Here is a 16,790-nt window from a genome sequence, read left to right on the forward strand (position 1 = left end):
CATACACATATCCTGTGACGCAATACTAAACATCCCTCATGGCGGACAGCGTGCTTCTTAACAGTTGCTGAAATATTGTATACCCACAAGCATTGTGAAATTTAACATACATATTATAAATGTGTTTTATTAATTCTTTCTTTTCCATTTCACCAGACAGAGCCGCAGCAGTGCGTGGCAACCCTGCTAGTTGATAATATTTTGATTTCCATAGAATCGAATTAAATTCGCAAAAAAATCACCTATGCTTGGTTTTACATAAAACATCGATCTCTATTGGCAGTAATAAAAAAGATTTTAAATCTGGCATTGAACAAACTATGAAAGTATGATTCCAAATAATAAAATTGACAAGACTTATTTTTTATAAATTAAACATGACGATAAAAACTAGCATAATATTAATATGCCCATAAAATATTATGATAGAAAAAATTAAGAATACATAGACGATGTTTCAATACAGAAAAAAATACTATTTTCTTAAAATATTGCAAATTCCGACTTTTTATCAGGGTTATATTTCTGCAAAAATAAAAATAAAAAAACAAATGACAACCCTGAATAAAAAAAATAAATTTTTCAATTCCATTGGAATGTAGGGTCAGAAATGCCTTAGTTAGGGGAACTTTTCTTTCCCTTTCGCTTTGAGGTCATTGGAGTACTTAGCGCATTTAAAGCAACCGCGACCCCTCAAGTCTGCGCCTTGGGAAATTCGTGGATAAAGTACTTAAATCGAAAAACGTAGTGCTTATCATATACTTTTTACTTATCATTTATTATTTATACTAGTTCACTTATCATATGTTTCTTATACTATTTTACTTTGCCGGGCTTTATCGTAATGATGTAAGCTAGAAAAATATAGAATACTATTTTTGAGTCATTTCAATATCAACCGTTATTATGCCCCGTTTTGTATTTATTATAAAAAAGCTTTCTATATATGTACTGTTTTTCACCATTTCATAAATATGTAGATTTACGTTACAATGTACATTATAAAATGTAACATTTTTATTTAATTAAAATAAATGATTATTAGGAAAACAGAGCATGTTAAAATAGTAAGATATATTTTTAAAACTTTTTTTGATGAACCAAAATTATTAGATTTGGTGGAAATATTTTATGCTTTTTATAACACACTATGTAATTGATTATGTAATAACATTTCTTTTTAAATACAAAATATTTTCTATGGTAGGGGACAGTAAAAAAGTAAAGCAATATCATGAAATAGAAACGCAAATAAAAGTAAATACAAATATTTTTTAAGTATTTTTTTATTTGAAAAGAGTGTTTTCCATAAAATAACAATTACAGATTGCCAGAAATATCAAACAAGATACAGCAGACGAGTAGACTATTAAATTACCTGGATGGTTCATGGAAAAATTCCGGTAAATGAATTTCCCGCTTACTCCATAAATCGGTAGTGTAAAGGCCAAGGGGCATATCTGTCTCAGACCAAATTTAACAGGAGAGCAAAAACAAACTTGTGAAATTAAATAAATTTGTTTTATGTATTTTTTAATGTACATATCTTAATAAAACTAAATAAATATTGCAACTACAGCTATATCCTTTTGCTAGATTATGGAATACACTATTTTAGACATTTTGTGGAACACACTTAGAAAATGAAAAAATTGGCAGATATACCCCTTTACCTTTACACTACCGAAATATGAAAAATACACAATTTTGTAAACAACATATTACCTATTATTTTTTGACATCTCATCAAAGATGAAGAAGAATATGGAAGTCTGGGCATTTATGGGGCTTACGACCGTCATAGGCTGGTTTTAAGTCATCATTTTACACACGTGTAACGTTAACCAATTCTACCCATGATTGACAACTACACTTCTTAAATTCTTGGAACTTCTAAAATAAAATTTAACAAAAGGTATATGCTTTTAGAATTTTTCAAACATCTCAATAAAAGCAATGTCGGTAAATCGGTAAGTCTATCGTAAATATTTTTCATCAATTCAAATGAATGATGAATGCTTATAATATTTTGCAAAAGTAATTTTTTAAATAAAATAAATCTTAACATCTGGCAACCCTAAATATAATTTAATATTGTAATCTTTCAGTACATATGTGTATAATATATAAAACGTATTATCTAAATAACAATGCTATAATATATCGCCACATCAATGCAATAGCAGCGTATCTTGAATTTTTTTTCTGATATCGCTCACTCCTTTCAAGAACGTCTTAAATCAAAAATCGTCAATTTTCAGTTGTGCACATTTTCGGAATGCTCAGAAAACGTACTATATCCCAGCAAAAGAAACATATTTTTAACTTAATATTTACCCGCTACAGGGCAGATAGTGTTGTTTTTGCATTTTGAAGAAAATGTATTGTTTAATTATTTTTTTAAATATACTAAATATTTTTCAAATAGAGAAAAAACTTTCAGGTTTTAACTAAAAAGATCTGTTGCACAGTAAAAAGTTCAATAAGCGGCTTGATATTTATTTTTAATACATTGTATTATATTTTTAAACTTTATAAACGTTCTCCTGAAAAAAAAAGTTTATTGATTTATAACGTTCTCGAAAGGAGTGGGCGATATATGTTAAATAATCCCAATAAGATCATATGAATACAAAAAACACTCAACATAGCACCATTCTTTAACTGAAAATAAAAACAAACATTTAAAATGAATTTATATATATGTATAAAACAGTTTTTATGTCATAATTTTCAAGATGTTCGCTCTAGCACTGATGTAGAAATATAAATATTTTTTAAATACAAATAATTGATTACAAATATAATTATTAATAAATTCATAATTAGTAAAAAAAGACAAGGGCAAACCAAGAATTTTTGTGAAGTTTAAAGGTGGCATAAAAACAATTTGTCAACATCAAAAATAAAATTCATATATATTAAATAAAGTTCCCAGCATTATAGTGGCCCAGCACGCAAATTGAAAAATTTCCACAAAACCAATATTAAAAATATATGAAACAGATATTATTCCATATTTCTACTTAAATTCAATATGATAAAAACAATATTTTTTGATAAAAATATTTAGCAAATAAAATAAGACCACTTATTCATTAGTGGTAGGGATAAATTGGTGGTAGAAATCCGAAAAATCCTAAGTCAAGATTAAAAAAATACGATAAAGCTTTTTTCGTCAATAACAATAATAATAATAATAATTTAAATAATTTATATATCGCCATTTTTGTAAAATTCTACTTTAAGGGCGCTTCACTGCGATTTAATCGGAGAAAGGATTGTGGAAATGATTTAGCAAACAAATGCGTTTTTTGTTTTTTTTTTCAAAAGATCATCTCACTTTTACTGTTTAACTACTAGTGGAAGAGTATTCCACGCCATCGGATCCCAACAGCAAAGACACACTCGCCAAATTAAGTGCACCGGTTGCGAGCCGGTAAGATCACTTTAGATCACTGATTCGCCTGGAATACACAGCTCTTTTAGGGAAGAACATTTTATTCACACACAAAGGATGCATTGAGATTATCTTTGAATGTGATGAATTAATTTTTTTATTATTAAAATAATGTGTCTAGATTCACAAACACATTGAAACACTTTTGCCTCGGTTTTCTCTTAAATATGGATAAATACTTTAGTATTTCATAAGATGATAGTGATGATGAATAGATGGCTTTATTACTTGTTATGGATTGTATTCAATTAGAACTTTTAAAAATAAAAACCTGTTTATTTTTTATTTTAACAGAAATGGAATAATACGTCTTTTACATCATGATAAAGATGTTCACTAAAAAAATACTGAAACATTTCAGAACTTTTAAAAATTGGGTTAAAATTCAGATTTTCCAATATACATCTAGATTTGCAATCCCTAGCTGATGGCCTCAATAAGCTAAATTCAATTTATTTTAATGCATAAAAGTAGTAAAACCTCGCTCGCCAAACATAAATTCAAAATTAGCTTTATTCGTAATTTCTCAATATACACCTTAACAATCTATTTTCCTAAAAACTTTAACACATATATATATACATTTAAAAGACTTGAAAACATTGATTTTACAATATTTTGTTTTTAACATAAATATTTTAAAAAGTATAACGAAATTGCATTGTGTTCTTTAAAAGTAAATTGCATGTTCAAATATATTGCATTTTAACCCATTGACAATTAGACACTAAATTATCTTCATTTATTACATTTTGTTTAATATTGTAAAATAAAAAATTTAATATTTTACAAATAAAAAAAACACATATGTTTTAATTACATCAGTTTAGAACATATACATATTACGGTTGTGCTATATATCAGCTTTCAAATATTTCTATTAAAAAGAACATATATCAGAGTGTAACAGCAAATATTCTGTTTTTATTATTTTTTAACTAGTCAAAACATATAAAGTTTATTATTATAATTTCATTACATAATATTTTCATAAAATAATTTTGTATTCACATATTAAAATTTTGTATCATATTTTTCCTACTCCCCTATTCTATTCCATATAGCACTAATGTTCTTCACCCTAAGCTCCATTGTTAACGTAATTTGTATCAAACAAGCATTGCATCTGTGTCACATGTCTCAGTAGTCAATGGGTCAATAAAATAATTAAAAAAATTGTATACAAAATAATGCGCTACCATAAACATGTTACTTGAAGACATAAGTGGATGTTGTGATTTTTTTACATAACACGTTTATCTATGTTGCATTACAAGGATTACATCAAATCGAGTGACACAATTTTAACTATAGAATTTGTCAGATATTTAAACAAAAGTATATGAAAGTAGTAAATAAGTTTTATTCATGCAAAAACGAGATATATTGCACTTAAATGATTTTTTATACATTTATTTTTCACGGTTTTGTATTGAGTATCTGTATAGTACAATAACTGAAAGACAACACCTGTTTAAATGCTCCTAACCATTTTTTTAAATAAAATTCTTATATATCGCTCACTCCTTTCAACAACGTCATATATCAAAAAACTTGATTTTTCAGGAGATCAATTTTAAAGTTTAAGAATATAATAAAATGTATTAAAAATAAATATCAAGCCACTTATTGAACTTTTTACTGCGCAACAGATCCATTTAGGTATAACCTCAAGGTTTTTTCTCAATTTGAAAAATATTTTGTTAAAATAATAATTAAACAATGCCTTTCCTTCAAAATACAAAAACAATACTTTTTGCCCTGTAGTGGGTAAATATAAAGTTAAAAATATTCCACTTTTGCTGGGATATATTACATTTTCTGGGCATTCTGAAAACATGCACAGCTGAAAATTGTCAATTTTTGATATATGACATTGTTGAAAGGAGTGAGCGATATTTCATGTATTATTTGCTCTATGGATAAACTAGATTTCCTTATATTTAAATAAGTATTGTGCATACACATTCAAATGTTGACTTTTCTATTACTAACACAGAGATTAGATCTCATAAACAAAATTTTAACGTTTCAGTCATTTCAAATTCAGTGTGACAATTTCAAACTGCAAACTCGGTACTTAAAAATGACAAAACATTGTGAATTCTTAAGGCTATACCAACCTAAATAATACAAACATCATGTGCGTCTCTGTAACACGTTGCAACTCTAAATTAATAAGAGGATAAGGCAAAATAATGTATTTTGTATTTATAAATGTGGATTTTGAAATTAGAAACTCAAATAAGAATTGAATATTTAAACAAACTTTAGCACATTTATTATTATCAAAGAAAATAATAAATTTATTTCTTTTACTAGCAAAAAAATCATATGGAACGGGTGGGTTTCCAGCAAATTTATTTGTGACTCCCATTTCCACATAAAAATGACTCAGGGTGCTTGTCCACTACCCGGAATTTTACCATCCGGCAGTCCAGTTTTGAAAAATGAAAGCGACTACGACAGTTTAGAGCAGTGCTCCGCAACCGGTGTGCCGTGGCACAATGGTGTGCCGTGAGCAGGATTCAGGTGTGCCGCGGCCAAATTCAATGTAATTGACATTTTTTATTTTACATTATGTAATTAAATACAAAAATAATTGATCGTTGTGTGGTTAACACAATGACAAATTATTTTTTATAACATTGTCTTTTGTTTCAAAATAATTATAAATACATAATTTTCAACGTATTTTATGTATTAATTGTTAAATCAAACACAGATTTTTTAAGTCTACTAAGTTGTATTTTATTGTGAAAAAACATGCTTCGTTTCGCTTAGTTATGGCATTTTCAATCAAATGCAAGGCAAAACAATTGTCACAATATAAATTTTTATGTGTTTTTTAACAATAAAATACAACTTAGTTGACTCAAAAAATCTATGTTTGATTTAACAATTTATACATAAATTAAAATGGAGTTCTACAAATTAAACGCCAAATCGATAAATATTTTTTCAATGGTCTATATATTTAAGCTTTAGGTGTGCCGCGGAATTCTAGGAAGAATTTTGGTGTATCGCAGGTGAGAAAAAGTTGCAGAGCACTGGTTTAGAGTGATCGAATTTACGCGCAACGTGTTGAAGAAAGATGGACAAAAGCACAAGCCAATCCAAGCCAATCATCATTTTAAAACGCTAACTGACGTGCCGGACAGTAAAATTCAGTGTAATTCCGTGTACTGGACAAACGCCCTTATCCCCTTATTCACATGCAGCAATGATATATTTCTGATTTAAAAAGGCAGACTTAAAATCCAGATGGAATGACTGGATTATAGAATTGCCACACTTTGTTTGATATAATATTAAATTTACCAGTTTATCAACAATCTCGTAAAAGTTTCAGATAGTTGGGTTTCATATTGGCTTTCATAGTATCGTCGAGCTCCGACATTCTATGCTGCTTCATATGACTCTTCATATTCCCCCTTTGTGCGTATCCTCTCTTGCAAATGGGACATTTATAAGGAGTTTCCCCGGTGTGAAGTCTCATGTGCTCTTTGAGGTAATCGTCGTGGAAGAATGCCGAGTCACACATGGTGCAAACACTCGGACGTTCACCTGTAATTGAGTATATACATAAAACAATTTATCACAATATGTCAATCAACAATATATTATGAAGTTCACCAATATGAAATCCAATTTACAATTAATATCAAAGTAGATTTTATAAATGAAAAAAAATTGTTATAAAATTATAATATCTTCTTCTTCTAACCCTCATCCGCACCCAATGATGCATAGGGCACAGCATCGTATTGACACAGTGTTATCTTGAACATTACTTACACGAAGGCAAGGTAATCACTCCTGTGCTTTAGTGACCAGTCCAGGATAATATTAAATCAATTTTAGAGTGTAAAATCACTAATATTTATTTTCAACCCCCCCTGGGAATCGAACCCGGGACCTCCAGCACGGTAGCTAAACACGCTAACCATTACACCAAGGAGGCAGACAAAATTATAATATTATATATTTCATTAATACTTAATAATACATTCATCGATTCCATTATTTATAACTGGAACTTATAAAAAAAAATAGTTACTTGAGATTTGTACGGAAGCTCTAATGGCCAATATTTATTTTTTATTTTTAGCTAAGCATATAGTGTTTAAAATCAAATAATCCCGTTGCTTGTCGCTGTTTGCTTGTAATCCGGTTGACATAATTTACTTAGAATAATATATATTGTGATTTTATAACAAAGTTATTTTTTTATGAAATCGGTTTTATTTATTATTTTAAATAAACCCTTTAGATACCTCAAATTTTATGTCACTTTATTTAACATTTAAAAAAATCAAGCCCTAATTACAAGTCTCTTACCAGTATGGACAGATCTTATATGAATTTCTACGGACTTCTGCGTTCTGTATTTCTGCGTACAGAAAGAGCAGTGCTTCCAAATTTGTGTGCCGGAATGCGACTTCATATGTTGTCTCAGCCCAGATATAAAAGCATATTGTTTCCCGCATTCGTTACAAATAAACTCTCTCCGAGTGCTATGACACCTCTTCAAATGCCGCTCCATGTAATGATGATGCTTAAATAATTTCTTGCAACTTGGATCCTTGCATTTAATGATGTTAGGCGTTGTCAGCTGGTGTTTAATCAAAATATGATGTTTTAAATGGTGTCTTGATTTAAACACCTGGCCGCAAGTATCGCAAAGATTTATAGATAAAGTTTTAGCCTTTTTGACAACAAGTTTGCGGCGAGATTTTTTCGCTTTCAACAATTCATCTTTTTCTTTTATAAGCCTAGGTAGATCGTCCAATTCCTTCTTTGTCTCTTCGGATATTTCTTCTTCATATTCTTGGAACCTTAAAATACAAACACATTCTTACTCAGTATTTTTTATGAAATAAATATATAATAAAGGGTAAAACATGTAGCAACTATCCATTTAAGATAGCCTGCTTTATATTAGTCTAATTATTTATTCTTCTTTTTTAAACCCTTATCCGCACCCGATGGTGCACTGCATCATATAAACGCAGTGTAATTTTGATCGTTAACACACGAAGGAAAGGTGATCAGCCTTCCGCTTCAGGTACCAGTCCAGGGTTTTATTGAATAAATATTAGATTTAAAAAAATCACTTATATTTATTTGCCCCTGGGAATCGAACCCAGGACCTCCAGTACGGTAGCCGAGTGTGCTGACCATTACACTACAGAGACGGAATTATTTATAAATCACTACAAATAATCACAAGAACATCAAAAATCCAAAAACCTTGTTCTTCCTAATCTAAAGCACAATACAAGGCTGTGGGTTCCTCGAGCGCCCGACGCGGCTGCTGAGGAACCACGCTCCATCATTTATTTAATTTTCTCCGGACATTTACATCTCAAGTCTGCAATTTTTTGCTCATCTATAAATATTGTGATTGGTGTTAACTTGAAATGGTTAAAAGTTATAATTTTACAAAGGTTAGCTGTTAACTGATGAAAGTGCATCAAGAATATGATTGCGTCGTTCAATATAGCAATGCGGTCCTAAACGGTGTAGTGTATTTCTAAGAATCTGTGCCGAATGAACACATGTGGCCATCGGGCGTTAAAAAGTGCTTTGTGTTAGTCCCTTAAGGGTACGTTACGACCATAGTGTATTCATCCGAAACCCCTACCATCTCGGGAATAAATGACTGCAACAAAAATGTGCAAAGACAATAACGATCCTAGAACGTGTGCTTAAACGGTTAAATTTGATGAAATCGAACTACGAAAACCTCAGAGACAAAACAATCATGTCGGATAACGGAAAGGCGTCAAAGGAGGATAAAAGCGAAGTCCCGTTTGAACTGTGTTGAACCCGACTGTGCTAGTCTGCAAGTTGGAAGTTGGCCATCCACAATGACGAGGAGCCCAACAAGCTGCCCTCCAGCGTGACGACCATCGCTCAAGAAGGCGTCCTGCCCAACACCTTGGCCATTTTCCAGCCCATAGGATCAAGAGGAAGGCGTTTTAATTTGTCATCTTTTCCCCGCTCCAGACTCGACGGCCCGAGACCGATTGACGACGTTTTAATCCATTTATTTTTTTGTATATCATTATCATCATCATCCTATTATTATTATTATTATCTATGTCTTTATAAGCGCCCTTGAGGTATTATTTTACGAAAATGGCGCTATACAAATTATCCAAATTATTATTATATTATTATTATTATAAGGGTATTTTTTTACGAAAATGGCGCTATATAAGTTATCCAATTTTATTATTATTATTATTATTACCTAAATTGCGAGTTAGTTCATTTATTGCAATTAGTAGAAAAATGAGTGATGCTGGGTTAACTAAAATAAAATTTGAATACAAATAAAATACCTCCAATCTCGGCCATTCCAAACACAAGTTCCCTCCAACAGTGATGTAGCAATCTTGTTGGAAAGTTTGTTTCTCCTAGAAGAATGAGGTAGCGGCACCGCCTTCTTCACCCTAAGCACTCTTTTCTCTGATGATTTCCATTTCTTCTTCTTTTTATTAAGTTTCTTAAGTTTATGAACTTTACCTTCCTCTTTAACATCAATGATATCGGCATAAAGTTGTATCTCGTCAATAGGATCAAAGTCTTTAACATCGACTTCAGAGTTATAAGAGCCAGTGAGTATATTATCATCCGGGTATATGTAGTCATCATCACATTCTTCAGTCTTCACGATATCTTTAGCTATGCAATTGCGTAGTTTATGATCAGAGTTCTCGCATTTTTGTTTGAATTCAAACGCCGTATTAAGCATACTATAGCAAACTGGACAAATGTTATTTGGAAAACCATCTTCTTTGCAGATCTAAAAAAATAGAAATATCTAAATATGTTATTGTATTTCTTAGACAGTATCCATATCTCGTATAAAATATTTAAAACAAAGACATAGTTGTAAACGATGTTTGTAAACATAACGAAAATTGGAAAGGGTTTACCTGCACAGCAGAACAAGCCATAATTTTTAAATATAAATGAATTTCTTCTTCACCATCAAACAAAGATAAGCTTGCGCCTTCTTCCAAACAAACTCGACACGTATTTTTGTAAGTAAAAGTTATATCCATCGTTAGTAAATATTAATCTGTAAATCCATGAATAGGTAAATATATTAAACTAATCTGACAGATGAAACATTCTAACCTCAAATATTTGACAGCCATAAAAACATAATGGCTGACTTTTAACGCAGGTTCGGAGGTAATCCGATAGTTGCACACACTGGCACACACTTAATATCCGATCAAGACTTTTTCATACAAAACTGATGTTGACTAAGTATATAAAAATTTTAAAAACTTCAAAGTCATTTTATTTACACAAAACGTTCTACAGATATGGTTTCCGGAGGCTCAATTTCTGAATATGAAATATTCGGATAAAGGGCATTATTGGGTTATAGGAATTGCAAACGTAAAAGTTTTTCTCTCTGTATTTATATAAATCCAATAAATCAATAATTTTAGTAACCGTTTTTCTTCTCCAAAATTCCCTTTACTACCCTTCTATTCCAAATAAACTGTTCTATCATGCTCTAAATTTATTTTTCTTGTGTATATTTACAAATTATTTTTAATTTTACTAATTTTCTCTAATATTTTTTACTCTTTACCTTGTTTTTCCACCTATTCTCTGGTTTAAACTGTAACATATACTGTATATCTACACACATGTTATTACATGTTTCTGTTTAAATTAAAATGAAGATATATAATTGAATGCAAATAAACTAATTAATAAATTTGGTAAATTGAAGTATGGTAAAAACCATGTCAATATTATGTGCCCCCTTTCCGCTTCATTTTTTAGGATATGGGTATATAATAATAATAAAACTGTTAACTGATGTTTCATTTATTTAAATTCACATTCTATAACAAGAATTTATCCATTGCTGGCATAAATATTAAACTTTATTGAACTATGGACTACTCTCACATTATGATATATTTATAATATTTGTATATACAAAACCTGTCAAATGAATAATTCCAATTATACAATACTGATTAAGAAATGTTTATTATCTTTCATTTTGGAAACTTTCATCAGAGCCAGGCATTGTACAAACAGGCATTTCAAATTGATGAAGTTATGTTTAAAGTGTTATTCACACAAAAAAAAAATTTTATTAAAATAAGGAATGTACACAACTAAAATACCGAAAGCGGGAAGACAGAATAACATACAGATTTAGTTGAAAAAATGTAAGAGAATAAAATGAGTTGCATACATTTGAATGAAAATATATAGCTGTGGACGTAATATTTAAATACACGATAAGCCATTTTAATACTTAACACATCACACATAATTTCTGTAATTAAAGGTAAAAGCTATATTATTCAAAATGGAGCTTTGAAACGGGTGGAAGCGAATCGCCTGACTTGTACCAACTAATAATTATTACTATATATTTGCAGAGTTACAATAGCTTTATTCCAGAGTTATTTATCTATTTTTCTACAAAACATTTATTGAATCCAACCGGGGAATATTTAGTACGGTTCATTAAATTTACCAGTGCCAATGATCATAAGGTTTGTAACATTGATACCTATAAATACATTAATTGTTTTACAAAATGCAGCCCTTATTCTGCTTTAATAAGGAAAAATGTGGCATTTACAAACTGGGTAGTTCTGAGATAATGAGTGAAACGTAAGTAATTGGTATTCCAATGTTATGTAATATGCCATTAACAATTTTGATGTTAGAGTGCAGTGCTATATTTTACAAATAAATACAATAAGGAAAAGAACATTTAAATTAACAGAAAATTGTAGATGCAGCGCTTTTTATGGGGGCAGTATTCTTGCCTGAATAGAATATTGAAATAAGGATTACTGAATTTTTTTGCAGGTTTGTACAAAATAAAAATAAAATTACTGTTGACATGTGATATGATGAATATCCATTGAAACCACAAAATAAGGCTTATAAATTTAATGTTGCATTAAATTCCCTCAGTTGGATATTTCACTTTTGATATATTGTCATTAATTTTGTTAGTATACTCTAAATACATATTTATTTGTGAAATAATTACAATTATTTACAATTATAAATAGTGACAAAAATAAAACACATAAACGTTTGCGTTGAAATGAAATTAGTACATACATAAATAAAATATGCACATCTTATATCTATTAACATGTTCAACAAGTATAATGAAGTTATAAATTACAGCTTCTGATGGAATCCGATAATTTCATTGCACATAAAGCTGATGGATGCAGATTAGAAAAGAAGATCTTCATCCCCCTCATCCAGTAAGTTAGCAACATCACGGACATCTTCCCCTTGAGCCAGCAATGCGGCAACACGCTGGAATTCAATAAATGTATTTTTTTTAAAGATCAAAAATAAGAAGATCAAAAATAAAACTTTTCCTGAGAGATGGCAAAAATATGCAAAAATTGAGACAATGATAATTTTATTTACCTTTAAATAAACTGCGGAAATATTGTCAAAAAAGTGTTTGCTGGAGGAATGTATCAGAATTTTGAAAATATAACATTCCAGTAAATAAATATAAATGATCATAAGTCTAATCAGGAACTTTGGACAAACTACTAATTGTTCCACAGGGATAATTATGATTTTTCAGTAATACTTACAGCTTCTTCCTTCTTTCTGATTATACGCTTCTTGTCTTGGATCTTCTTGAGACGATAAAACTCTTCTCTTTCCAGTTCGTCCAGCTCGGAGATGATGTAAGCCAGTGTGCGTTCAATACGAGGAATAATAACTAGAAAGAGTAAAAAAAAAAACCACATGAATATAAGAAACGATGGTATTACATATGTAGAAGAAAAATTAGAATTCTTCCCTGAAAGATATTTCTTTATAAATTTGGCGTTGACATTCATATGAAAATGTCATAACTAGGCGAAACAATTGTCACAAAATTGATTTTTATGTGTTTTTTCAACAATAAAATACAACTTAGTAGACTCCAAAAATCAGTGTTTGATTTAACATTTAATATATAAAAAAAGAAATATAAAATATAAAAATAAATAAAAAATCAAATAAAAAAGATATTTCGATTAAATATTATCAAACTCTCAAAAAACATGTTTGTGTTTATGTATTTTTGTCTGATAAAATATTACACATGCAAAACATGCAATGAAAATTAATAAGTTTGGTCAAAAGTCAAGAATATCTTGATGATAATTAGATAAATATGTTACAAAAATTGCAACACCACCTATGTGGAATAATAAAGAAGTGGAACTAACCATGCTCAATGGCGTTGACACGTCTGTTTGTAATCTTAATGACATCATCCAGTGTGACAAAGGAAGTCTGCAGAGATGCCAGCTCTACCAAAAGTTTCACGGCACTTTGGAAGTTTTTCTTCAGCTTTAGAATTTGCTGACCTCCTTTGGCGAGACCGGCAAACTCGTACGTATCTGTACCGTCTGTGTACGATTCAAATACTGGCAAAGTTACACCTGAGAACAGACAAGAACATATTCATTAATTGCTAGATTCAAGTGAATACTAAATAAATAGAAATGAAATTTTAATTATTTTTTTTCTCGTTTTCAGATATTTACCAGAGCTAACATTACAAAATTGTTGCATTGCAACTCAACATGGTCAATCAAAACAAAATAATCAGCAATGTTGATTTAGGATAATTTGGTTTGCAATTACCATCATCCTATTCCCCCTTTATGTATCAAGAGCGTAAGACTACTCTAAAACCTCACCATTCTCACACATGCACCTTTACATAGCAGAGCACTTCCCTCATGTCATGTAGAAGAATGATTTTCTTTTTTTTTGTAATAGAAATCGGATCAATGCTATTACTCTTCCTAGGGGCCAACTGCTAGGGAGCGGCCATATTTAAGACTATTACAATGACAAAAAAAAATTGAGCAACCAATATCAAACTTTGGTCACATGATGACAGAAGAATCAACTCTAAGTATGGAGGTGTAAAAACAGCATGAAAAACCAAAAGTGCGAAAATGCAGTCTATTTTTCACTCAGCCTTATACACATATCGCTTACTCCTTTCAACGTCATATATCAAAAATTGTCTATTATCAGTTGTGCATATTTTCGGAATGCCCAGAAAATTTACTATATCCCAGCAAAAGCGACATATTTAAACTTAATATTTACCAGCTACAGGGTAGAAAGTGTTGTTTTTGCATTTTGAAGAAGGTATTGTTTAATTATTGAAGGTATTGGAGAAAAAAAATTCAGGTTTTACCTAAAAAGATCTGTTGCACAGTAAAAATAAGCAGCTTGATATTCATTTTAAAAACATTTTACTTTATTTTTAAACTTTAAAAACGATCTCCTGAAAAATCAAGTCTTTCGATATACAACATTGTTGAAAGGAGTGAGCGATATATATATGATAAATAATGTTACATATTGTAAGGCAACATGATAAATAATCTTACAACTAAGAAAAGTGTGAATGATACCGATAAGGAGAAGATTTCTCAAAAACTCACCAGCAACATTATCCTTCTTTGTTCGGATTTTAATTTGAGCCTTTGTTACATTTTGGAGAACTATTTGGTTGATGTCTCCAGATGCGAATTTTGCTTCGGCTAATGAAAAAGCTGCTTCTTTCATCACCTCCCCCATCAATGTTTTAGTCTGAAAGCATTAACATTTTTTTAACCGTTTGACTGCTGATAAGCAATATATTGACTCTTGTATATGTTGAAAAGCATTGATACACCGAAGTTTTTTAACACCGACAAAAAACAAAAATGCATTTTTTTGTAGAAACCTTTTTTTATCCCCCTTCAATCAACTTAACTGGAAATGAACCATTATTGCAAACAAGTTTTCAAAATTTTTTACTTTAAAGAAAACATTTCAGCAATGAAACGGTTAAGGGATGATTTTATCAGTGATTAGAAGGCAAACTACAAAAAAAAATATTTTATAGCATTCAAATTCAATAAAAATATTTATTATTGGGAGATCTTTGCTAAATACACATTCTTATTTAAAAGTTCAAAGTTTACGTGTAATGAATGATAATGTGTAGACATTCAGTTATCTCTGTAACTTTTCTGCAAAGTAGGATGTAGATTTCTAAACATGAAATGACAGGCCATTTCGATTAAATAGTGCTCCAAATATGCCATCCTTCCTACCTCAATAATTTTGCCCAAAATCATCCTGAAACGCATTTGAAGGGCATCAGCCTTCTTTTTGAGGAGTCCATGACCTTTTTGTGCGCCTGCCAGACGACTCTTCATCAACATCTGGGCCCTGCAAGGGAAAAAAGAGTAAATAATTATTGTGATACAAAAAATGACACTCCCTCATATTGATTCGCAATGAATTTAGAAAAAAGGATTAATCCATTAAAAATACAGTACACTTAGAAAAGATAAAGAGTAATCATGGATAGATTTTTCAAAATTATTTTACTTACCCTCGAGAGGGGAAAATGGGAAGCCTATCTTTACCAGACATGATGAAGAAAACAAGCAATAGCTAAAAGTCAGCTGACACTTCGTCTGATCACCTTGTGATTTTTATTTCTGTGTGTGGTATCATTGCAAATGATTTACTTTTATATAGTACTCACCTACTTAGTTTGAATCAATACTGAATAGTAAAAATAACAATAAAAATCTGTCCATCTTCGTAGTGCAATGATTAACAAATTGTTATTAAATTACATTTATCATTTTTCAATTCAAAAAGATATAATTTGTATAATTCTGATACAGTGAAACCTCTCACGAGTAATTTGCATAACAAGCAAAAAATCTTAAAAAGATGCTCCCTTAACGAGCGATGATTCGCATAACGAGTTACAGAAAAAGGACAAGTCCCTTTTTCACGATATTCACTTGTAAGCTAGGACTTTCGCGCCGGGACTCAAGATGGATAATAACTATATTAAAGAGCTTTTGAAAGAACATAGTCAAGAGCTGACCACTAAAGAGCTTATGGAGTTGCATCGTATTTCAAAGCAAGAAATTATGGAGGTGAGCTTGTTAATTGAGGAGGAGGAAGTAACATTTCAACAATCCTCTAGCTCAATAAGAGAAATCCTGAAAGCATGAGAAACTGTTGCATCGTACATTAAGCAGCATCACCCTAGTAAAAATGTAGCTATTCATGCTACAAATTTATTCAATGATAAAGGTGTGACACATTTTCGCTAAATTTGGAAGCGTTGGCAAAAACAAATATCTTTCAACAGTTTTCTAGTTTAAATTAATTAATTATTTGTCACATATTCACATCTTTATTTACGTTTTAAAAAAAAAACTTATTTGTTTTCCAAGTTGTTGCACTCCTTTACAATTTATAA

The 16,790-nt window shown here is 30.3% G+C and overlaps 2 protein-coding genes across 2 annotated transcripts; both read right to left on the reverse strand.

Annotated features, from left to right (window-relative positions):
• Positions 1–6,647: 6,647 nt before the first annotated feature.
• Positions 6,648–10,662, reverse strand: LOC148308139 (uncharacterized). The gene is made up of 4 exons (XM_088262205.1): positions 10,408–10,662; positions 9,811–10,274; positions 7,802–8,298; positions 6,648–7,027 (listed from the first exon to the last, which is right to left on the reverse strand). Exons 1-4 carry the CDS (start codon positions 10,534–10,536, stop codon positions 6,789–6,791), a joined length of 1,329 nt encoding a protein of 442 aa, XP_088118331.1. The 5' UTR covers positions 10,537–10,662; the 3' UTR covers positions 6,648–6,788.
• Positions 10,663–11,307: 645 nt separating this feature from the next.
• On the reverse strand, positions 11,308–15,986 carry LOC148308140 (V-type proton ATPase subunit D). The gene is made up of 6 exons (XM_088262229.1): positions 15,900–15,986; positions 15,616–15,733; positions 14,959–15,106; positions 13,720–13,935; positions 13,093–13,223; positions 11,308–12,799 (listed from the first exon to the last, which is right to left on the reverse strand). Exons 1-6 carry the CDS (start codon positions 15,938–15,940, stop codon positions 12,713–12,715), a joined length of 741 nt encoding a protein of 246 aa, XP_088118355.1. The 5' UTR covers positions 15,941–15,986; the 3' UTR covers positions 11,308–12,712.
• Between the last annotated feature and the right edge of the window lie 804 nt (positions 15,987–16,790).

The sequence above is a fragment of the Brachycentrus maculatus genome, unplaced genomic scaffold (assembly GCF_059751285.1).
Source record: "Brachycentrus maculatus isolate JH-2025_06_01 unplaced genomic scaffold, ASM5975128v1 h1tg000175l, whole genome shotgun sequence".
Lineage (NCBI taxonomy): Eukaryota > Metazoa > Arthropoda > Insecta > Trichoptera > Brachycentridae > Brachycentrus > Brachycentrus maculatus.